We start from the raw sequence: 26,148 nt of genomic DNA, 5'->3' as shown, positions 1-26,148 counted from the left end.
GCCCCCCCGGCAGAAGCGTCCAGTTAGTAAACCTCCCGTCGTTAGTGTGTATTCTCCTTACAGCCAATCGCAGCCCCGACTACAAATTGAGTACCTTCCACTCTACACATCAAGAAGCTATCGGTCAACTTCTTACAGCTCATGTTCAGCCCAATAGAAGTTTCTAGAACAAATTATGACCTCTCCTCCATCTGCAATTGAACTAACCGAATACGTTTCTGTGTCTTTTGCCAGAAATGCGGGATGGCACTTCGCGTAAGTACTTCTTTCGGCCGTTAACACGCATTTGCGGCAGGCATCCCACGTCCATTCCTTATGCTGAAAAACGCTGTTCGTGGCACTTGTAAGATTCTATGTCTACAATCTCATGCTTTCTGCGTCATCTCGCCTAAGCCTCCGTAGCGACCACAGGTCAATCAAGAGAAGTCCTTTCCACCGGCCTCACGATGAGGCGACTGTCTTGGGCTGTAAACTATCAGCATTCTCCTTTTAGATCCATGAAACGGGCTTCCCAGCAGCATCCATGTCGATCACAGGTACCGTGAAGTCCCACTTTCGCCTTTCTGTCAGAAAATTACACTCTCAGTTTGCATCTCCACAGAAATGTTAGTATAAGGCTACCCAGCACCAACCAAGGAACGATTAATAATTCGATAGCTCCCGCCCCCCTAAAAACTGCGATCCCCTACTAAGTAAATGAAATACGAATTGTCAAAATTATTCATGTTTGGTGGTTAAATCCTGCCAAGTTACACAGTATATAAGCTTAATCCACATAGTACAGGCAGTACAAGTTTGTTTCTTTTTCTTGTTTTCAGTATAGCTGGTCACATCATGCCATTCGATCCATTGTACTCGATGTACTACGCCAGCAAGCATGCTGTCAAGGCTCTGCTTGAAGGACTGAGGAAGGATCTGGTTGCCAGGAAGAGCAACATACGGTGTGGGGTGAGTTTCAAATGCATTATGTTGTTTCGTTTCGAAGCCTCCGAGCGGGACTGGTGTTTCTTAATTTTGTGGTTACGTAAATACACTTTTCAATCATACAGAATTTTACAGTCTGGTAAATAGACAGTTGAAACAAGTGTACATAAATTGCAGGAAAGGAAACGGAGTAAACAGAAACTTAAAAAGCTCATTATAAGCATCCAGGCTTCGTTATAGACATAGGAAGTTAATTAAATAAACCATTGCTAACACAATCTCACAGACGAATCTGCCACTATGGAGCAGACTGTGTGCCAATCTAAAACTTGCTGTCTGTCTGATCCAATGCTCCGAGTTTTTGACTCCAACCTTCGGTAGCATGACTCCTACTGGCTGACTTACCCACACAGAATCCGTCTCCTTACTTCCGCAGTCCCACTGCCTTCCTCCACTCCCTCCTGCGCTCCAACCATCATAGAAGCTCTCCATGGGCACCTTGGTCCACTGGCCTTGCTGAAAGAATGAATAAGGGAACAAATGCAATGAAGTAATCCCCTGTTGTCGCATTTATCTAGTAAATACGGCTATCAAATATTAAAGTCATGTAACAGTAATTGTTTATTCCGTGCTTGGATTCAACAAATAATCGGAATTCTCAGGCCTAGTACGAAGAAGACACTGCTCAGCAATTAGACTTGCAGCAAGGAGTTGACCATTTTATCTGCCATGCTGAAATCAGTGGTGGAAGAAGGCGAAGGTGGGCCCGCATGACTTGTCAGTTTGCAGTTGAGACTGCGTGGTGCCGCGTGGCTGTTGACAGACAGCCGGTGGCTTTTATCTTCGCATTTCTCTGTAGCCGGCCGCGGCTTTACAAGCGACACTGAGAGCAGTTCAATACGCATCATGTGCAATGTTTTCTCAGTAATCGTTCCGCAGGAGAAACGGTCACTCGACATTGGCACAGAGCTGCTTTCCCTTGCAAATCGATTGTTTGCTGTCTCCCAGAGTACACGTGATGAATTTTATCTGCAGTAATTTACCTGCAAGGGTGACATCCAAGCTATATTTTTGCAGTTGTAGGTCAGGTAACAAGAACACAATCGGAAAAGTGGACTGAAAGAAGAACCGTCCGACAACGAACGGAAGCTGTGGATGTCACAAAATGACAGTAGATCTTTGGATGAATGCAAGGCTCAATCAGTCTGGAAACTGAATACGAGACAGGTTGAAATGTCGCATGAATGGCAAGTCAGAGTGCCCACTCCGAAACGCTGTCACCTCTTCACATAGAGTGCGCTCAAATCAACCAATTCCATCCCCTCGAAGGACCGTGCTCAAGAGTTTTCTTCTTCTTCCCCCCTAATCCTGTTTTTGATGGCGCTGAATTTCCCATAGTGTCACCATGTTAATGGTGGTCTCAGTTTCCACTGTAGCACAACAAAGGGCAGAAATTAGGTAGCTCCACCCTATCATTCGACGTTACAGGCTGCCAACCACTTCGATCCCACTCCAGAGAATCACTCCACGGCGACCAGTATTGAGACAAGATGTTCCCACGGCAGTCTCACAAGACTCGATGCACCAGTCACTGTCTGCATCAAGTTCCCTACATACTCACACGGCAGCTTTTCGTGAATGGGTTCTGGTTTCTGTTCTGTGCATTGCAGAGTCGCCAAGATGGCACCAGCTCAACAGAAGGTCCGTTAGTTTCTACTGGGAAGGCCTTTGAGGTTCCTACTCAGGTATATCAGGTACTTGGAAACTCGGTGTCGTCCATTAGCTGTCTCAGCCTTTTAATGGGACTCTCATTTCAGAGTGAAGTGAAACACAGTCACCAATTTTCAGAGGCTGCCGGGATAGTCCTAATAATAAAGTGTGGCTTAACGGGAACCCTATTGCTCAGAGCGTTGCACACTTCTTAGTACACACAAGAGGTCGTCACTTCATCGCTATTCAAATGTACTTCTCTGTAATCACATCCGCAATATCTTACATGGAATAAAAGGAACCACATTGTTGTCAATATTTTATCAACTTATCTTCAAAGCTATATGCTTCGTCGGATGATAATCATTGAACACTTTTAGTAAATGAAGTCTGGTATGTTGCGTTCTTTCTATTCCACATCACGTTGTGTCTAATTGTAAACAGCATAGATTCGCGTATTTTACATCCCACTTCGCTGTGTTTCAAGGCCCTTTTCCCTCTCTGCTCCCGTCTATTCTCTACAATTGGTGTTTTAAATGCTTTTGTTTCGTAATTGGCAAACTGCTCTGTATGTGTGTGTGAGTGAATCTCTCGCTAACTATCTGAAAGAAAGGTTCTAATATTCTGGTTACCATCTCTGATATGGAATCGTCTATTGCTTCCCTACTCCTGAACGCAAATAGATCCTTGCAAATAACTTTTCTTATGTATGAGATTCCGATTAATCTACAACACACCTGACCGTCTGTAAATTAGAATCTATGTCAATAATGGTTCACAGGAATACTCAGGGTGGCTTTATCATGAACAATCTGTCTTACACAATGGTTAACCGTTACGTAATGTAAATGTGCCCCTATCAGAAAAATGCAGCTTCTGAATTTATGTGAAACTCTGTAAATCAAAACTGATCTTAATTTCTCTCAAAATAGGTATACTTGAAAAAAGAGACAGCATTGGTTGTATATTTTTTACTATTGCAAAATCGATTTTCTGTCACTGAGTGACCATCTTCAGTGCTATATTGTATAACTTAAATTGGGATGCACTGTTGTCACTAAGCTTACGGCAATCACATGAGTCTATGTGATTGCCGTAAGCTTAGTGACAACAGTGCATCCCAATTTAAGTTATACAATATAGCACTGAAGATGGTCACTCAGCGACAGAAAATCGATTTGGCAATAGTAAAAAATATACGACCAATGCTGTCTCTTTTTTCAAGTATACCTGTTACCTGGTCGTAGTGCACAAGACAACATGGAGTCGCCAATCAATTCTCTCAAAATGTTCGTTTATGCCCTACAATTGTTCCTTATTTGGCAACAGGTAACTCGGCTTTGCTCGGACTGCACTGCAAAAATGATGGGCTGAAATAAATCACTGCGCAGCAGTTTGTCTGTTCATTTTACTTGTCAGACTGATTTTTGCTAATTAAACTGTTTTTCCTTTTTTTAAAATACAGGATTCGCTGTCCATGCAACAGTGAAAGGCATGACGGTGCTGATCTTCTATCAATCACATAATACTGAGGCTTCACTATTAATAACTATTAACCAAAGGGTTCGTCAGCTGGTCTCGTACTCCTCCATAATAATCCTTAGATGTTAAGCAATTTGGTGGAATCCGTAATGTAAATTTGTAATTGTTTTCTTCTTAGTGTCAGTAGGTGAACCAACTGCGGCGTCATAACGTTGAGATGATAGAAACAGTAAATTTCTTTAAGATCTTTCATGGGGAATATAAGAAACGATTGGAATATTTCCAGTACTAGTATCACTGAAAGCAAATTCACTAGAATGTAATTCTCGTCATGAGATATCTTTCAGTTCTTGAGGTATATGCTTCTTATTAGCTTGTAATGTTCCCAAGAGAGTTTGCTTGTGATTCCTCCATAGATCTTCGGCCAAATCAATTGAATCGTAATATCTGTCTGTGGTGACATGTCACCCTGATTTATGTAGAGGAACCACCAGGCGTTTGACCACAGCTGCAGCGGAATTTTGTTGTTTTGCACCATCATTTCTTTTCCCAGCATAAGGCTCCATGCTGAGAACATATCTGGTTTTAGCGTCTGTGAGCATGCGTATAAGTAAACCGTATTTACCAGGTTTTCCCTTCATGAAGGTCTTGAAGGGACGCTTGCCGTGGAACAATGAAAAAATTTCATCAGTAACAATGTGCATCCCAACAAAATAATATTTTCGCAGTCATTAATTTATTTTATGAAAAATTACTCCTATTGCAGCAAAGTTATCAGGTTTCCTGGGATCGCTTCTCGACTCCCTACTATCAGCTACTGGAAAGTGATTCGGCTCATGGTAACAGTATAAACAAACCTTCCTGAAGTGTAGGACCATTAATCCGTAACAGATGACTTACTGTCATTCGCCTTCCCCATAATAAAAATAAGTCCTATATACGCCATGAGTTCAATACTGTCTGTCTTGGGTATTTTCTGCCTCAGTGCCTCTTCAGTGGTACGCTTTATTATGATGTTGACAATTTCTGGAGATAAAAAATTTCGAATGATTCTCTTGTTGTTCCTACCTTACCTTCACCTTTATGCCTTCTCATTCTGACTATGTTTTGTGCCACTAGTCTTCTAATGTGAGGAGGTTTGGTGCTAAAAAATTTTCCAGTGCTTGTAATGTACTTGTCATTAACTGGCAGCTGCCTCGTCATCAGTTTTAGGTTCCCAGTGATAGGTTCTCTGTCACTGTCCATATCCTCGAGCACAACACATACTTCTTCAGGTTCACTAACTAGTCGTCAGTTTCATGAAATTCAACTTGAGAATCTGTAGATTCTTCCAGGATCTATGGTATTCCTCTGTAACTAAGTGACTGTCGCTACATTTTCAATCACAGTTGTATCTAACACTGAACTAAGTGCCCTTGAACAGGAAACAATAAAGACCCAAACGGAAATGAATCATTGTTGAGACCATTGTTGTTGTCAACCCAGAGACACATACTTTCCCCGCGTTCTAAGATCACACCATGTTATTATTTGTGGAGTAAGACGACTGTCGTGGGAAGTCGCATTACTATCAAGAGCGGAAGACTTTATGAACATCTCACTTAAACTTAAATTTTCGGATTAAACTTAAACGAGAAATGTGGAAGATTCATAGAATCTGGGGGAAGACTTCATTAAAGACAATAAATATTTTTTTACAAAATTTTAAGAAATAAAACACCTGACTAGATTTCAATATTTCCAAAAGGAATGCATAAAGTAACGTATCCCCCCAACCCTTTGGTATTGAGAGGGTTAATATCGGTCAAATACAGTCTATAAAGCTTTTACAGGGCCTTCTGACTGCAAGCTGCAGTTATTTACGTGCTGTGCTATTTGTAATAATAGTAATAATTGCCACTGGAAAGCTTCGTTTATGTTTTTTATATTGAACAACACGACGTATCATCGATGTCCCTCCTAAATTGGTGCTTCACACTATTTAAACACTTTGAAATACATACTTTGAAGGTGTGTTGTGAATAATTAGATCCAGTGTCTCTATTTGAATGCCAACGTAGACATATTTTTCTGCAGCTATAGGCCTGGATAGGGTAGTTTTACGACATAGAATTTTCAGGCCTAATTTCTAAAATGACGACTGTTGACCTTTGCCTTGGGGTGCATATTTCAGACTTTGGTCACTAATTTAACGTCTGTATATATATGGAAATTAACTCACACTTTCTTTTACACTGCAGTGTTGCAATGTTGCAACATCAGACAGCGTTTTAACCTCTAATAGAAATGTAAATTATGCATTTTTCGTGCTGCTGCTGTTTTTTAATTGACACTGGAGCCATCTATTGTCGTGGTACAAAGATCTAACTATGGACTCGACGTTACAGTGCAGTATTCTGCTGGTGATAGGAGGAATTGGGATTTGCAATTATTTCGCGTTTTCTGGGTTTGTGGAGTCGCATTTAAGCGACAGATCACTTTCAACAAATACGAATTTTTAATTTTTTATTTACATTTTCGAAGCAAATGCTGATTTTTAATTATTTACAGAGAAATATCGATTTTTCATGCAACCATCTGGTAAGTAACAGGAGTAAGATGTGAAAATGGACTTGCTCTTATTTATGTTTTCAGACGTTGTGGGATAGTATTTAAGATAAAAATCTCATTTCCAATGAATAAGAATTCCTTATTTACTACTTATATTTTAGATCAAATGTCGGTTTTTATTTGTGAATTAAGAAGTATGCAATTTACTCGTTCCAGTATTCCACAGCGAATGATACTTAGGTACCAACGTGAGGACAGGCATAGGCAGTCCTTAAACGAATTTTTGGAAGTTAGTAATGCATGTGAACAGCAGTCGAATCTCGCTCCCACGAATGCGGGGGTGCTCAACGTGTGTGTGTGTGTGTGTGTGTGTGTGTGTGTGTGTGTGTGTGTGTGTGTATGCGGGGACGGGGGGTGCTTAATGCAAAATTTCCACAGTGGCATTAGGTGTGCACAGGCCCTCTCCTCCTTGACCTTGGGACGAGCAGCGTGAGATGCTTCCTCGAGTGACTGGAGATAAGGAAATACTGATGTTGACATCAGTAAAATATGAAAAGCTCAACTGCGTGATATTTCCCAGAATGACTTCTAGGTTGGGCTCAAGGTTGTCTCTTTCTCTCCTTGCCCTACTACTTCTAGAATGGACCAACTTTGTGTTACAAGATATTTGCACTTAAATTTTACTAACTCAAATGGAAATGAGATTGAAATGAGGAAAGCAGTGGTGTAAGTGGCTATGATACTGAGAATTTTGAAAAGTAAATAATAAAATTATTTAGACGAGATGAAAATACAGCTGGATAAATACAGTGGTCAATAATATAATTATGCTGTATCTATGAATGGCAAATACACAGGTTTGCAATCAGGAAGTAAAGCATTTTACCTAGATACTGAGTTTACATGTTGTTCATTACGCAACAAAATTTGCTACGAAATGATTCCGTCATGAATATGTAGGAACTGCAACAGTTTTACGACAAAGGGCCATGAATGTATGTGTTCTTCAGTGATTACGTGTTTCAGAGATGACAAATAAAAGAAACTGATGAACTAACAGACGTGTTAGGCTCTGATGAAACTGTGCCCAACTAGATGGACTTCCAAATTTGATTCATTCCTGCTAAACAGAATTTCATACACATTTGCAATGCCTATCCAGTACAATTTCGTGGAGCAACGAAAGAAGAGATAGAAGTAACTTTTAATTTGTTAATGGATGGAGACATTTGAGTTTGTCCTGCCTCTTGTATTCCACATTAGGATTTTGGAAAATACTGACTTAGTGTCTAAACTACCGCATTCTTCTACTACTGATCTTTCTGAGCGCGGGTTGCTATTCTAGATTTGTTCCTCCAGACACATTCAACAACCCCCGCCCACGAAAGTTGGTTGCAGTATTCCTGGGATACTGTGTGTGTGTGTGTGTGTGTGTGTGTGTGTGTGTGTGTGTACCCACGAGCATAAAGCTCTGGCCCTATACTTCCGTTTCACTCTCTCGCCAGATCAGCTACCTAAAGACGCACATAGAAATAATTTTACCCATGTTTCAGAAAGAGTGCCTAAAAGTAGTGCAACGAGTCTTTATACAATTTTACTTACGTAACATAACTTACTAACAGCTATGGATTTCTCAAGACATTTGGCCGAGTAATGCATGTATAAGTTCTTTCATTAGCTAAGAACACACACCATTCTGTGGATGCACTAAACACTTACTCGAAAGCATCTGTCTCACAATACTTATATACGATTGGAAAAATAGTAGCTCGTTAATCAGACTGAGTAAGATCAGGCTTGAACTTTAGTGTACATAAGCCAAACATACGCATCTTACTAATTAAATTATGTAATTGAAATTATTCTCTGTTTATGAGTTTAACACCTCGTGAAAAGTCAATCTGACCTAACAACCCTTCTTTACGTTTTCTAGACTGAACAAGTCATGTAATTTATTGGTGAAACCTGTTGTAAAACCTTTATTTCACAATGTATGAGGGCTAATTTGGACAGTAAGGAATGATTGGTCGCGAACTGGAAACCACAGTGAAAATCCGATCAGACTTTCCACAAATATGTTGGACAGTGTCTCTAGTATGCCAGTAGATAGTGTAAAGTTGCTCTTTCTAGTTCTGAGCGCACAATGAGTGCATAACGATGCCCAGAGAATGGTGACTTCCACAAAATATGATGCGTGCCGGGAGTTTTTGGCTTCGTTTCATGCAACTCCACGTGACGTAACTGTCATGCATTATCTTGTTTATGAAAGTTTCCGACCGCACACTTCACTTCAAGGACAGTGAGGACGCTCCTGCAGCGTTTTCCATGGGAAGTGTTTGATCACCCACCCTACAGCCCGCAATTTGCTCCCAAAGATTTTCGTCCCTGCTCAGATGAACTGCCGGCTATGAAGACAACACTTTGACACAGACAACGAGCTGCAGACCGGAGTAGAAAATTGTCGGAAAACACAGTAAGCTGCCTTCCTGATGAGTGTATTCTAAAGTTGGTACAATGCTAGAACGGACGTCTAAGTCGGAGCGGCGACTATGTACAGAAGGAGGTGGAAGTTGTAACTAACTGTTCCAAAACAAACATTTTTGATTTTCACTGCGGTTTCCACTTTGTGACCGATTGTTTCTTACTTGCCCAATAACCGTCGTACGTTTAATATACTTGAACTAGGATAATAAGTTTGAGAAATATATAAATGATCCTTAAATAAATAATAAATTTCAAGGGCAAATAAAACAGTTTTTTAAAACTAAGTAATGTCTTCTGTTTGTTAACCTTTGATTTTTGTTTTAGGAAATATCGCCTGGAATTGTGAAAACAGCTATATATAATAACTTAAAAAAGTATTCGCTTGAAGCACTAGAAAATATGCATACGCCTATGATGGAACCTAAAGACATAGCGGATGCAGTTATCTATATGTTATCGCAACCTCCACATGTTCAAGTACGTACTGACAATGGTCATAAAAGATGCAGATAACCTTTTCTGTGTATAAAATATTTATTTAATTAGGCATTTCTTCTTCCTACGAAAATTACAGACTATCATAGGTAATCCAACATCTTGCACAGGTTTCTTACACTAAAAAGATAGGTGTTCGAAGTTTGATAAAAGTTTCATTAAGTTTTATAATGTTAATAAATACACTCCTGGAAATTGAAATAAGAACACCGTGAATTCATTGTCCCAGGAAGGGGAAACTTTATTGACACATTCCTGGGGTCAGATACATCACATGATCACACTGACAGAACCACAGGCACATAGACACGGGCAACAGAGCATGCACAATGTCGGCACTAGTACAGTGTATATCCACCTTTCGCAGCAATGCAGGCTGCTATTCTCCCATGGAGACGATCGTAGAGATGCTGGATGTAGTCCTGTGGAACGGCTTGCCATGCCATTTCCACCTGGCGCCTCAGTTGGACCAGCGTTCGTGCTGGACGTGCAGACCGCGTGAGACGACGCTTCATCCAGTCCCAAACATGCTCAATGGGGGACAGATCCGGAGATCTTGCTCGCCAGGGTAGTTGACTTACACCTTCTAGAGCACGTTGGGTGGCACGGGATACATGCGGACGTGCATTGTCCTGTTGGAACAGCAAGTTCCCTTGCCGGTGTAGGAATGGTAGAACGATGGGTTCGATGACGGTTTGGATGTACCGTGCACTATTCAGTGTCCCCTCGACAATCACCAGTGGTGTACGGCCAGTGTAGGAGATCGCTCCCCACACCATGATGCCGGGTGTTGGCCCTGTGTGCCTCGGTCGTATGCAGTCCTGATTTTGGCGCTCATCTGCACGGCGCCAAACACGCATACGACCATCATTGGCACCAAGGCAGAAGCGACTCTCATCGCTGAAGACGACACGTCTCCATTCGTCCCTCCATTCACGCCTGTCGCGACACCACTGGAGGCGGGCTGCACGATGTTGGGGCGTGAGCGGAAGACGGCCTAACGGTGAGCGGGACCGTAGCCCAGTTTCATGGAGACGGTTGCGAATGGTCCTCGCCGATACCCCAGGAGCAACAGTGTCCCTAATTTGCTGGGAAGTGGCGGTGCGGTCCCCTACGGCACTGCGTAGGATCCTACGGTCTTGGCGTGCATCTGTGCGTCGCTGCGGTCCGGTCCCAGGTCGACGGGCACGTGCACCTTCCGCCGACCACTGGCGACAACATCGATGTACTGTGGAGACCTCACGCCCCACGTGTTGAGCAATTCGGCGGTACGTCCACCCGGCCTCCCGCATACCCACTATACGCCCTCGCTCAAAGTCCGTCAACTGCACATACGGTTCACGTCCACGCTGTCGCGGCATGCTACCAGTGTTAAAGACTGCGATGGAGCTCCGTATGCCACGGCAAACTGGCTGACACTGACGGCGGCGGTGCACAAATGCTGCGCAGCTAGCGCCATTCGACGGCCAACACCGCGGTTCCTGGTGTGTCCGCTGTGCTGTGCGTGTGATCATTGCTTGTACAGCCCTCTCGCAGTGTCCGGAGCAAGTATGGTGGGTCTGACACACCGGTGTCAATGTGTTCTTTTTTCCATTTCCAGGAGTGTAAAACACTGGTTGCTACAAACGCACACAGCCCATTACAGATAAATATTAAATTTACATCAAGGGCCAATAATAATAATAATTGAAGATCCACCTCGAGATACGATAACAGGATGTAGAATATTGACAGTGTAATAGCGCTTATGAGGAATTTATGTGACACAGATGAAACTGACGTAAGTGGAAACAAGTTATTGGGTAAGAAACAAAGTAGCATATTTAGTTCTGCTGATTCAAAAGGAAATAAAGGAGTGTATGAAAAGGATGAGAACAATAGGACAGAATTTTCTTCTGTTTACCAGTCAAAATGAAAAGAAACTTTGGTCGGCAACATTACTACGATCACTTAGGAAACCCTGCGAGTTATTGTTAAATGTAGCAGTATATACCAGCAGTAAAATACCACTATTTGAGCACAAAGAATGCAAATGGACTGCTCTATAAAAGACTTTAACTGAAAAGTGGATAACCAACTGTGTCAGTCCTCATTTCGACGACCTCACCAATGATTTTGGCATGTGAAATATTCGCACTGTTTTAATACACAACATTCTATTTCCTTTTACCCAGTCCCTCTTATGGTTCAAATGGCTCTGAGCACTATGGGACTTAACTACTGTGGTCATCAGTCCCCTAGAACTTAGAACTTCTTAAACCTAACTAACCTAAGGACATCACACACATCCATGCCCGAGGCAGGATTCGAACCTGCGACCGTAGCAGTCGCGCGGAGTCCCTCTTAGTACCGATGTCATTGTATTCATCATCTCCCTCACACTGCTACGTCCCCTTCCCATGTCTACTTCTTCTCTCATTGGACATTCTCCTGTCTGTCTCTCTCCGATTGTCATTGTCATCATACTCTTCTCTCGCTCTTCCTTACGACTGTCTCCTCCTTTCACTTTCATTGTCTCTCTGTGTCACACTGCCATTGTTATCTTTTTATCAGCCTCTATTGTCTCCTCTCCACTTGTGTCCTTGGGGGTGGTTTCCCTGAGGCTTTGGTCTCTAGACTAGGAAACTTAAAAGCGTGGGTGATGTGGGAGAAAGTGGGCAGTCTTTTCTTGTTAACTTTATTGATTGGGAGGGAGGATGGGAACGTTCCAGACCTCTAAGCCTATGTGTGGTTCCACTCATCTCTCTTTCTGTTTTCCATTGTCTCCTCTCTCTTTAGTTCCCACTATTATAACATTCATTCATCTCTTACTCTTTCGCTGCCACGTCCCCCAACTCCTCTCCCTCTCTCTATCTCTTTTCTAATGTCAGTGTCTCTCTGCTACTGTCTTGCAGCACAAGAAAGGATGAATATGTTCTCATGCCGAAAACTTTTGGTGGCGAAGGCGGAAAATGGACTGAGGGAGCTGGTTCCCCACTTCTCTCTGAACCTTTTACAGAGTAAGCGTATTTGTCTTTTCTGTGCTCCGACAGAAGAATTGTTCAACTAATTCCCTTCTTTGCCCTGTTACAGCAGGGTGTGCTGCTTGTATAAGATGAAGTCTGTATCTCAGTAAAGTCTTGACATTTTACTTATATACTTCGACGTATTTTTATACTACCACACATATACACGAAAAATAAATACATATATTGTAACGTTAAAACAGAATTGTTTTCCGTCCAATATACGTTCACTTTACAGTCCTTTACAGAGAAGAGCTCAATATCTTTAGGCTACGCCTACAGTATACCAAATCATGCGGTGTTTGAAAGTACAAAAAAATTCGTACAATTTTTTGTAAGGTGCTTATGGAGTTAAGAAGCACCAACGAATACTTTCCAGCTCAAGATAGTGACGTCAGAACCCTTGCCATGCGGTCTCTACGTCAGTTAAAACTACATTTACGCCTCAGTTCAGATGTTTTACTTATGTACGGTGAATTTAAACCTCTGGATCCCTGTAAGACAAGTTAAAATCGAAGAAAGGTTTAGAAATTCGCGGAGAACATCATGTTAAGGACATACGGTAAAATTTTCAGCGATTTACCATTACAGAAGCGGCCAGCAGCACAACTAGTAGCATACTTTTGGTGCCCAAAAACACAGTGTTTAGGGGTTTTCCCAAGTACAGCCATTGAACAAAGACTAAAGTAATAAATTCCACACTAGACTACACCTGATTCTAAAGAACCATACAATTTACTCAATAATGTGAACATTTTAATTATTATCAACAAAATAGCCTGTGCCATAGCTAAATTTAACCATAGATCATAAAGCAAATAACCATAAAAGGAAATCTTAAGGTAAACAAATTTTCAACATCAATCCAAATTAAAGAGATAATACAGACATCAACAGAAACTTTTCTGGGTATGGTGCCATTCTAAAAAAAGCGGATAATAGCAACACAGCAGTTATTGTGTATCGAAGTGACTACAATTCCAACCCAATCGAATTTTTTGTGTCTAACATTATCACTGAACTAAAAAGAGACCACACCCCTAAATTATAACGGTCAGCTGAAAAAATTCTTAAATTTTAAATTTTTTACTAACCATTAATGAAGCCCAGTACCGTGTTGTAATGAATAAACAGTCCACGAGGCTAAGGTCTCAACCTAGGATTCACAAAAGTGGTTATCCTATATGTCCAATTGTAAATGTTATAAACAAGCTACAACACAAAATACCACAAATCTTAATAATACACTGAAGCAATATTAATCTATCAAAAACATCTTTTCAATTAAAAATATTTTTGTGTTAATCAGCAACATTAAGTATCTAATAACGCTAGACACTGCGGTATTTGCCTCCATTGACATAGTAAACGTCTACAGAAATATATTCTTCAAATACAACCTGTCAGTAATACAAAAGATTTTTATCAGGTACAGAAAAGCTAATCAATGGACAAATTTCTGAACTCAGGATATCGCTTGAATTAATGTTGTAACATATATTTTTATTCAATGGTAAGTATTATACACGAGATACTAGTCTGGCAATGTATAGTAACCTGGTGTGTTTGCTTGCAGGCTTATTTGTACATAACCCACAACAAAAACTATTAACTCATCCACAATATCCCGCCAAAATTATGTGGTGTAAAAGATACGTGAGTTACACAATGGCACATTTCACTGGTCCAAAAGAAGAAGTAAATAATTTAGTTGATGACATGAATGAAATGTACTTAAATATCAGTATCATAGTAGAATATCAGGGACATGAAGGAATTAATTCGATTCATATGACTATTTTCAGTCTTTGTAGTCACAAGAACAAGCATACCCCCCAACATATAGAAAATCCACCACTGCTGATGTTACAATTACCAATAACGCATACCATCCTGACCAACACAAAATCTATTCGGGTCATCTTGTAAGTGCACGCTATGCAACACCATCAGTGAAGCAGATGAATGTAAATCAATGAACATACTTAAATCTATAGCCAAAAATATATAACAGTTCCCTCATAAACAACCTAGTTGAAAAATCGAAAGTCAACTTAGGCAACTACCACCACCATCAGAAGCCAAGAAATAAACGCCAAAATTTGCCCACCTTACATTTCTTGACAAAGTGTCATACAAACTTACAAATCTTTTCAGACCACATATTATAACAAATACCGTTCCACACAGTCATTAAACTACAGAATAAGAGTTGTTCACATTAATACAATGGAGAGTGGCATCGAAAGCGTGACATGCTCCTGTTCTTGCTTCTGTACAGGACAAACAGGAAAATTTTTGCAACGTGCTACAAAGAATATAAAGAGGCCTTTGGATGCAAAAACTTAAGTAAGCCCCAATTTGCATCGCATATTGCTCATCGTGAACACTCTATTGGTAATATCAATAACAATTTGTGCCCCACATATTATAAACAAAGGGTTATAGGAGAGATTTACATTCACGAGCTAAAATCATCTCAAAGAATCCTTAACGAACAATGTGAATTAATGTAGAACTTTTTCTTTCAGTATTTTGAAGACATCCCAGACCAAAACAGAAAAGGACTAGAATGAGAAAAGGCTTAAAATTTGGAATGAGGATATAATGAAAGCTGTCAAAGAAAAACAGGATGCATATATAAAATACTTAAGCAACCCCACTATTGAGAAGAAACAATACTATACGGAGAAACGAAATAATGCTAAACATGTAGTAAAGAAAGTACATCAGGAACAGTGGGATAGCTTTATTTCTAATATCGAACATGATATCCATGGAAGACCACAAATGCCAAATAAGGTTTTAAAAGCATGAAACACACCAGAAAGAGATAAAATACAAATAAATTGTGTTGAAGAAGAAGAGTGGATAAATCTGTACAGCGAATTGTGGTATGATCATAAAGCACAAGAAACAGAAATTGAACAACTAGAATAGAAAGGATTAGATGAAATCAGTCTGACGAATTAACATCTGCACTAACATCACTTAAGAACAGAAAGGCAACAGGAAAGGACGGCATTAAAGCTGAATTATTACAATATGGAGGAATGATGCTACCAACGACTGCTACATCTCTTCAACCAATGTTGGAAGAAGAAGAGTATTCCCAACGACTGGACAACAGCTACAGTGATATCAATTTTTAAAAAAGGAGATAAAAGCCTATGCGATAATTACAGAGGAATAAGTTTACAGGACTCAGCATACAAGATGTATGCTAAGATTTTAAATACAAGATGTAAAAACATAGCAGAATCAGTACTGACTGCATGAGGAACAAATGGGTTTTAGAAAAGGACACTCCTCAATAGATGCGGCTTTTATTCTACAACAAATAACAGAAAAACGAAGAGATTGTAATAAGTCAAAATACATTGCTTTTATTGACTTTAAAAAAATTTTTGTCAATATCAATTGACAGAAACTTTGGGAAATAATGATGAATCGCAGATATCCAAAGCATCTTGTAAATGTGATAAAAAGTTTATATCAAGACACAAATATCAGCCTAGATCTCAATGGTGAAACAACTAAGGAGATACCAACTAACAAAGGGGTACAACAAAGTTCTGCATCTTTCAAACTTTGTCCAACACCAACATTAATGAAATAATACATATATGGAAATCAATATTTCATAAAGGCTTCTACCTAGACAGAAACATTCTTTTAAATAATTTACTAAAGTGCTGATGAGGCAGTGATCCTAGAAGATAAGGAAGATGACCGTCAGAAAGGAATCTACTCGCTAAAACAAATAAGTGAAAAATTTACCATGGAACTTTAAAAAGAAAAAAACTAAGACAATGGCCTTCATGGGGAAAGAACCAATCGGGACCAAAATACTGATAGATCAGAAGATTTTACCACAAGTGAACCATTTCAGTTGCCTTGGATGTAAAATGACACATGGCTACAGCAGAGATATTGAAATGAAGCTAAATAAATTCAATTGGGTATGTGGAACAGTTAAGAGGTACCTAAAAAACAAAACCAGGAAAGACACTCAAATTAAATTTTACAAAACTGTTGCAGTTTCCACACTGCTCTATAGAAGTGAGACCTGGATGATTACCAAGAAGCAAGAAAGCCGGGTTGAGGCACAAGAAATGAAATTCCTTATAGGTGTTAAAGTTTGAACAAGAGAAGGCAGGCTAAGAAATTAAGTTATTAGAGAAGAACTGCAAATCTTTAGACTCAATGATAAAATTCGAGGTTACAGAAGAAAATTTAACGAACATCAACAAAGAATGGAGAGTGAGAGACTTCCCTAAAAGACAAGAAATTATAAGTGCCATGGGAGAAGAGAGCAAGGAATACCTCGACAGAGATGGGTGCCATAACAGGCAATTCCTGCCTAATACAGAAAGAGAAATGAAGGTGATAAGAAATATTCATCCTCTTGCATAAATTATATTCTCATAGTCACGTAACAAATATGGCGTACTGTAACCCATTTGCCCTTTAATTACATACTTAATATTTCACTTTGTTTGTTTGTCTCTTGTGTGACTTTTAATCCATATTAGATGTACATTGCCAATATAAGAACATACCTGCAGCTAGGAAAACTGCCTTAAATATGTTATCTGTGCTTGTATTCTCTCATGAAGAGCCCTTTGCGCCGAAGATCATGAGTAGGAAAGACAGACATCTACCGATTTCATATTCTTTGTAATTACATCCAGTGTTTCCCTTCTGTGAATAAGTATCAAACCAGCCGTAGTTAACTATTGTGTATAATCGATAATGAGCATTGTGGGAACGTGTTTACTCTGGATATCACCATGCAGTGCCCTGTAAGTACCCATAAAATAACAACCTTTCCGTTTTGTTACTAATTACAAAATTTTCGTTATCTCTGCCAGCACTATCACCACGTCGTCTACATACATTTGGTGTACGACATAATGTTGATGTAATATGTACATTACGTTATGAACCTGCAGTGGTTCGAAAACTAGTTGATAGTACAATAAGTCGTATCAAAACTCCAAAAAAGCAACTGACTGCATATTTATATCCAAAAAAATCGAAAACTCATTGATTAAAGGAGAACATGTGCCCGCCTCTGATGTTTTCGCTGTCGACTTGTCCATCCGATCAAAGCGTAAACTGACTATGTATCCCACTTGATACAGTCTTTCTTTTGCCCGATGTACTTGTAGCCACACTCACTCTGCTTAGTTGACAGTTAGTCGGGATATAATACATGGTGACAACTGTTGAACTATATGAAATACCGTTCCACATAGACATTAAACTACAAAATAAAAATTTTTCACATTAATCCAGTGAAGAGTGGCATTGAAAGCCTGGCAGATGCAAATTAACATGCTCCTCTTCTTGCTTCCGTACAGGACGCAAAAACTTAAACAAGACCAGATTTGCATCGTATATTGCTCATCATGAATACTCTTTTGGTAATATCAATAACAATTTGTGGCCCACATATTATAAACAAAGGGTTACAGGAGGGATTTACATTCACAAGCTAAAATCACCTCAATGAATCCTTAACCGACAGTGTGAATCAATGTAGAACTTTTTCTTTCATGATTTTGAAGACATCCCAGACCCAAACAGGAGAAAGCCTGTAGTAAGAAAAGGCCTAACAATTTGGAATGAGGATATAATTAAAGCTGTCAAAGAAAAACAGGGTGCATATATAAAATACTTAAGCAACCCAGCTATTGAGAAGAAACAATACTATACGGAGAATGCTGATGCATAGCAGGGATAATCCTGTAAATGCGAATACGGCATTAGTAATGTGTTGCTTAACACAGTCACATCAATAAAATATCTTGGCGTAACAGTGCAGTTGGAGCTGAAATGGATTCAGTAGCTCAGACAGGTAGTAGGAAAGACGAATAATCGACTTCATTTCATTTGGAGAATTCTGAGAATAGTTGTTCATCTGTAAAGCAGACGGCGTACAGAATGCTAGTGTGATCCATTCTTGACTACTGCTCAAGTGTTTGGGATGCCCAACAGGCCGGATTAAAATAAGACATGGTACCAGTTCGGAGCGTGCTGCTAGATTTGGGACCCTTAGGTTTGATCAGCACGCAGCTATTACGGAACTGAAATGGGAATAGCTGGAGGGACGACGACCCTGTTTTCGTCTACTGCAGATCAAGTCTACTGTCACCAACGTACATTTTGCTTAAGGGCCACGAAGATAAAATGAGAGAAATTCGGGGCCGTAACGAGGCTTATAGGCAGTTGTTGTTCCCCCACCCTTTATGCGAGTGGAAGGAGAGAGGAAATAAGTAGGATAGGAAATGTATATTACGGTAGTTTACTGAGAACATACATACATGCAGAATGTGGTAGAACGACGGTGAACCACGAATGGGCCGCAACGTGGTGGACCTCACGCCTCATCACAGAATGGTGAAGCCCGAGGCTCGCCCACTTCGTGAAGCAGGCTAGGCGCGATTTGTGGCAGATGCGACGACAGAGCACAATGCTGGTGCACGCACAAGTGTTTGCATCCCTCAACAAGAGCCTCAACAGCGGGCAACTCCCAGGCATTCCCTCATTAACCGAAGCAATCACGACTGCAGCGGGCACTGGATCGTCGTGACTGGACCTTGGATCAATGGAGAAGTGTAGCCTAGTCGGATGAATCAAAATTTTTTGCGTCACCAGGTTATTGGTCGTGACGACCTCTTCGCTATGGATAGAGGCCGGTTGGGGTAGTATTGTTCTGTGAGGGACATTTATCTCGGCTTCCATGGGACTGTGGAAGTTATTGAAGGCACCTTCACAGCTGTGAACCTCCTCGACGGCGGTGACATCTGGCAGGGCAGTAGGATAGCTGTCCGTGTCACAAATCCAGAACCGTGCTAAAGTTGTCTGAGGGGTGTTACAGTGCATTCACATGACTCTCCTGTCTTGATCATCAGTTTCAACTGATCTGAAACATATAGGTCATTGGGCCCAGATTCGTTCCCAGAAACAGTAGGTTTGTAATTTGTGGCAATTGCCTGACCTGTGCGTTGCTATCTAGCGCCACATACCTGCAGAAACCTACCAAGAACTTCAAAATTCCATGGAACGCTGAATGGCTTCTGCATTGCGCTTCAAAGGTGGACCAATACGCAGCTAAGCAGCTGGTCCTAATATTACGTCTCATCAGTGTAGGTGTTTCTATGAACGCTGCTGGGGATTTACGGGAATTACATAAATGATTGAGCCGTTCTCAGCCCACGCTCGATTATCCCCGTTCTCCTTTCATCTCACCTGCCAAGACTTAGAAGAGCGTGAAGAGAACAGATGGAGATACAGTTCTGTCTCACTCTCAATAAAGGAAAGTGCTGTGACATTGAAATGCATTACTTGCCCCAGCTTTATTACAATTGTTATATTTGTTAAAAATAAAGTTATTGTGATTTGGATTCTGGACATTGAGTTGACTCTGAGCAAGGCAGGGTTGAAGTTACGTCCGAGCCGTACTTGTTTCACATCAAAGACATCGCACATATTCTCAGCAGCTGCCGGGCGGGTGGCCAGAATGTGGGAGCGAATGGGCATCAGTGAGCAGCAGGGACACCCAGCGTTGCTCTCTAGATGACTAACCGCGAGTGTGGGCCATATACTGCCCCAGAAAATCAGCACGGACACTTAGTCAGACAGCAACAATTTTAATTAAAATGAGAAATTGTAGCTTGAGTATGGGGCTGACTGAAATAAGAAAACAGAATTTTAACACTAACTAATACTGTAAAATAATATCAAAGGTACGCAGCCTAGGAGGATGGCTGTCTAAAATATCTTTTCATATACACGCTGGTGGACTCTTGTTGCTAAATAAACAATCTTGAAGGAAAGTGATAGTAACAACGTTAAATGATATTCCCGAATGTGGACCGGCAGGTGGTGGTTACTATTGTTCTTTCAGTTAAAATGCTTCCTACGTCAAGTCAGTTCTGTTGAATGAACAGTAAATAACTTCCTCACAGCTGTACTATGGAAAAGCAAAGTCTTGTAGAACGAATATCTTTCACACGTTCATGTTACAACAGTCTTTATTCTTTTGAGAGTTGTTCTTCCTGTGAAGTCTTCTCACTTCGAGTAGAGAGGAGGTAAGGCTAACTTTGCAAGCGTCCATGGCTGGAATAATGAAAGCAAACACCTTTGCTGCTGGTACTATTTCATAGTCTGTTCCCTACTCGACTGTCAATACAGCTTTGATAGCCCTCAGACAAGTTTTTTAACGACCGCAACTTATTTCACCTACCTGAAGCTTCAGTAAGATCTGTTGCTTACTCCGTGGCATTGTCGTTTGCAGAAATGCTAGAATGCCTCATAACAATGCAAACATTGGACACAGAGAGATTGGTTACTGGCCAGCCAGAGTGGCCGAGCGGTTCTAGCCGCTACAGTCTGGAACCGCACGACCGCTACGGTCGCAGGTTCGAATCCTGCCGCGGGCATGGATGTGTGTGATGTCCTTAGGTTAGTTAGGTTTAAGTAGTTCTAAGTTCTAGGGGACTGATGACCTCAGAAGTTAAGTCCTATAATGCTCAGAGCCATTTTTAGATTGGTTACTACTACGTCAGTTACGGTGACACAGTTCTGGTAATATGATCTCTATTCTGAAAGCCGTTTCTTCACAGACCTGCACTGTTCACATGCTATTGGAGAACATAAACAGGAATCAGTTTCACGACCAAACCACTCAACTCTACCGATCGCTATTTCGCGAGCATTTTTAGTTTCTTCCTTTTTTTATAATCATTTGTACTTCCTGAGAAAGTATGTGAAGCACTCAGAACACATGACCGGATATCACTATAACTTCGCAATCGGTGGGTATGTAAATGATCCGACTTCCAAATTTGTGACTGGTAGAACGGGGACCGCGGTGCGTCAGTGTCGTTCGTGTCGAGCGCTGTTACCAGTCCTCATAGGATTTACGAGGGGCGTGAAGAACGCCAAGTGTTCAGTGATCACTGTAAAAGCCACATAGATACCACGTACTCGAATGACACAGCGGTATCAGCGCATGACAAAAATACGAAATGCCTCCATTAGGCCGGTAGAGCGAATAGTGCAGCGTCCAGATTTGCGATGTTGCCTTTCATTGGACGGCGTGGGAAATGAGGCCACGCATTCTTGTTATCAAGGTTCCGGGCCTCTACAACAGACCACGGAAAGGGAGAATCGCCGAATCGTGCACACATCCGCACCTGTCATCCGAGAGAGGGTACTGAACATTCCGTCTAATCTCGCACCGTGGTCAGAGACCAGCAGCAGGCAGACTAGGGAATTACCGTCCCCTGCGTAGAGTAAAGTTACCAACACCACACAGGTGGATGCGTTTGGAGTGGTGCCGTGACTAGAAAGCAGTTCTGGACGCCCCCTGATGATAATCGCCGGTGAATATGGCGGCGAACTGGGAAGAGGTCCCTTTCCCCCAGTGTTTCGAAGAGGCATGTATAGTGGTTTTACTGCTAAGTCTTCGTGTGAGGATCCATCAGCTGTGAGTTCAGTCAAGGCTGGGAGTTGGAGAAACTCTAACAGCAGAGCGGTACATAGCAGACATCGTGGGTCCTCAAGTGTTATCACTTATGCAACAAAATCTTGTTGTCATTTTTTTAACGGGACACTGTACTTCCACACATGGTAGTGATTCTGTGAACTAAAAAGTGGCTCTGAGCACTATGGGAATTAAAATCTGAGGTCATCAGTCCCCTAGAACTTAGAACTACATAAACCTAACTAACCTAAGGACATCACACACATCCATGCCCGAGGCAGGATTCGCACCTGCGACCGTAGCGGTCGCGCGGTTCCAGAATGAAGCGCCTAGAACCGCTCGGCCACTAGGGCCGGCGATTCTGTGAACTGTCTGGGGTATGTTGAGTTACTCCTGTGGCCAGAAAATCCACTAGATCTCTCCTGGTAAAAGAATGCGCATGCGCAGCTCGGTCGTAAACTCCGTTCAGTAAGAGTTTCCAGGGTATCAAGGAGCCGCTACTGAGGGCCAGCATGCCTCAGGAGAGGACACAACGTCCTTATGGCACACTTCCTAACCTAATCTGCGCATGCATCCATGTCTAGGAAAGTGAGGCTGTTATTGAGGCCGTAGGAAGCGTTACTCGGTATAAACTTCACCATGTCTTCTGGGGGCGTCCAATTATTTTCTTGTCCAATGTGTTATAACTGCCGCTGGAAGGCAAAACTGATGTTTCAGCCAAGGTTTCTGCGACCTTCCCCTGCGAACGCATCGGGTTTAGTCATCTAATGACAATCAACGACTATGAGTGCTCGGAAGCCTGAAAACTTGTTTGTCAGTTGACATAACAGATAGCACCTTAAAGCAGTTGTTCGCAAAACTGGAAGTGCTTTTGGGAATTTGTGTTCGTACGATAATACATATTTGCTACTAATGCAGCATTTTAAAGCTCTGTGTCTTGTTTTCTTACTGCCTGTGACAGACATATTTGACAATTACAGTATATACTATATTTATGTATTTACTAACTTGCTTAATATGTGTACACTCCACAGACTTCCACAGAATTAAAATTTATAAACGACAGTAATCTTTCTAATACTGTCTGCAGATTTTTCGTGCTGTGTACAGTTGTAGCAATCAACGCCAGAAACAGATTTTATTACTCTCATATATTAAAAAAATTATTACATAATATACTGCTACAACGATATTAACGTCATCGATATTAACATCGGGCGTGACATGACATGATCTGCCATGTTATAACTGATTCAGGCCAAGGCCTAATTAGGAGTAATCTCATTCTAAGAGTTTAACTTTCCCAAACACAAAATATACAAAACCCGTAACTGACAGACAACAAGGTAGAGTGACGAAATACTGAATCATAGGCTAAAGACGAAGCAACATTATCTACTGATGATGGACTCACCGTATCCGAAACGCAATGCGACTTAATAAAATACCTGTCACGAATTTAGATGTATATCTTTGCAACTGGACTCAATGAGTCTAATATACACACTGCTACTATAGTTGGTGAATATCATACTGTAAAATGACTTTAACAAAATGTGTTATGTCTTTGCTTTGGTGCATTTAGATTTCTCAATTGTTTACGTGTGTATCTTCTCTTCTGTGTGCTTGTATAACAGAGAATAATTTTCCTTTTTCTGTTGCAGGTCTACGATATTATCATTCGTCCAACAGGAGATTTATATTGCTGACGAAATATTAAAGTGCTTCATAAAATTCGCCAAAGACGCTGCGTATCCTATTACAGCAGCAGTACTCGAGTATACGACGCAAAATGCAATAGAAACTCTGAATGCATAATATAAGTGTAAACAACCAAGGAAACAGTTTCTCTGTACAGTATTTGGCAACGAAATTCTTCAGAATATAGCTTGCTGTTAAACCTTCAGCTTTCATGAATAGCGATGTTCAAATTGGAAACAGCTCAGAGAGCCTCCGACCGGAAGATTACATCTGTGGCATCATCAGTAATACAGTAAAAAAATACACAGTGGAAAATAAACGTGACACACGCTACAACAGAGACAAACTGAATCAATCTATGCATGTGAAGCAGCCCTGTCAATTTTCTGAAGATCATGGGTTAATAACTCGTATATTAACAAACTTCATTAACATCAGTCTTTTGGTATGTGTCTATGATCGCAAGGTTCTTCTGTTACAGTGGAAGATTAAACATTAAAATATGTATGAAACGTCAGTGCCATCAAATGTGAGTGACTGATTACTTACGAAACAAGTCACATAAATGGATGTGATTCCCAATTTCAGAGGTATTCAAGACTAGAGAAATCATGACAAGAAATATATGAAGAGGGGAAAATGTCAACGTTCTAAACATATTTTGTTTTCAAAATGCGTTTTCAGAGCTCTTGTGATTTTAGTACTTCGTTTCATGGCATTGGACTTGTTCCAATGTCAAATCACGGAATAAATCTTTGCAACATCATTACCAGAAGCTACATGGTCTTTGTGAGAAGCAGTGCATACCTCAGCAGTTCCATCAGCTGAAATTATGAACTCGTCCAGCGAATCAGATGCATACAACTGACTACTGTGAACTTAAAGACGCTGCTGAAACATTGTCAGTGCAGGCGGTAAGATCTCCAAATGCCCTCTCTTCAAGGTGTATGATCCTCACACATATCAAACAGCTATTAAAAATTTTTACTCTGACACAGCAGAATGGGAAACTGTCACTGTTTTCAAAAGAGGAAAGACCACTGCAGGACCAAGCAGAAGTCGATACCGAGGGACTTTTTCATGAATTAAATTTTGACACTTCCTTGCAAAGAAAGAAGAAAACCTTTCATGTGATGGTTCATGTTCAAACTAAATGTAACTTACCAGTATGGAAGGAATAAGTAATATCTAACAAACCTATAGTTGCATCCGTTATCCTGCGTATTTTATCAATGTAGGTAAAACATTAATATTAGTGTATTTACAAATACGTGGTGGAAGCTGTTTAAGAGATCAGATGGGGAATAAAAAATTTATACACGCTTAAGTTTCATTTAAAGTTTTTATCCCTGACAACAAGAAGAGTGTGGCCGAAAATATTGTTCTTCAGGTTGCCGGAGCTATCGAAAAATACCTCCGTTTTTCATTGTTCCACTCCACAAACATTTCACTGCCCTTCCTAAATCAAAATCGGCAGCGAGTTGCCTCAATGCAGCTCTTCTTTGCCAGGACCTAGTTACAAATATCGTAACACACTTACAGAAGTATCACAAGCTCATAAAGTAACTATCCCAACTACTACGAGCAATACAGTTAGAGTTACTGATCTGTTATTACCCTGAGAAATACAGAAATATTCTCAAAATTGTTTCTGTATGTTTCTTGCACAGGACTGTTGCTATCAATCCAGTTCAGAGTTGGATGCTTATCAATGCTGTTCGCCTAATTATTCGTAATGCTTAAACGACTTTTATGCGCTGCAGAAGGAATATAATAACCAAACTTACACATAAATACAACAATTAAAAACTCATTTTGCATGAAATTATCGTAACTGCGCATATCAAGTTAGTCTAGTCTGACCTCAAGGTGTCTTAGATGCAGTCCTCTCATAAAGTGTAACTCCTTTTTGACTGGAAACAGGAAATCTGTTGTGCGAAGTTAAATGAGCTTGGGGCTACATTAGACAACAGTGACACACGTTTTGTAAATTGCGGAGATGTGCAGTGTTCTCAGGCACTGACTGTCGACGTTGTCAGCGACACTTGAGTTGACTTATAGAACATGTCAAAGTGGTAAACCTACCTTGTCACTCATACCGTTTTGGCATTAAACAATGTTTTACTTAGGAGAAACAAGGAAACACACGCTGCCACAATCATAGGCTACAGATAATTGTCTTTGAATCTCTTTTCAAATGACTTCATTTCAGCCTGAAATCATCAACGTCAATATACTTGAACGAAGTACCTCAGTCGTAGCGTCACCGATGGCACCATCGGATATCCACCCCCCTCTCCC

The 26,148-nt window shown here is 40.8% G+C and overlaps 1 protein-coding gene across 1 annotated transcript in view; it reads left to right on the top strand.

Annotated features, from left to right (window-relative positions):
- The window catches only part of LOC124796218 (dehydrogenase/reductase SDR family member 11-like), a 62,108-nt gene extending 38,253 nt beyond the window's left edge, over positions 1 to 23,855 (top strand). The window contains exons 5-7 of the mRNA XM_047260308.1: positions 819 to 948; positions 9,475 to 9,627; positions 23,811 to 23,855. Coding sequence (XP_047116264.1) covers positions 819 to 948; positions 9,475 to 9,627; positions 23,811 to 23,855 — 328 coding nt within the window. The remainder of the gene's footprint in view (positions 1 to 818; positions 949 to 9,474; positions 9,628 to 23,810) is intronic.
- Positions 23,856 to 26,148: the final 2,293 nt, after the last annotated feature.

Source organism: Schistocerca piceifrons, chromosome 4, assembly GCF_021461385.2.
Source record: "Schistocerca piceifrons isolate TAMUIC-IGC-003096 chromosome 4, iqSchPice1.1, whole genome shotgun sequence".
NCBI lineage: Eukaryota > Metazoa > Arthropoda > Insecta > Orthoptera > Acrididae > Schistocerca > Schistocerca piceifrons.
The sequence above is the reverse complement of the archived record's forward strand: the minus strand, read 5'-3'. Positions and strand labels throughout refer to the sequence as shown.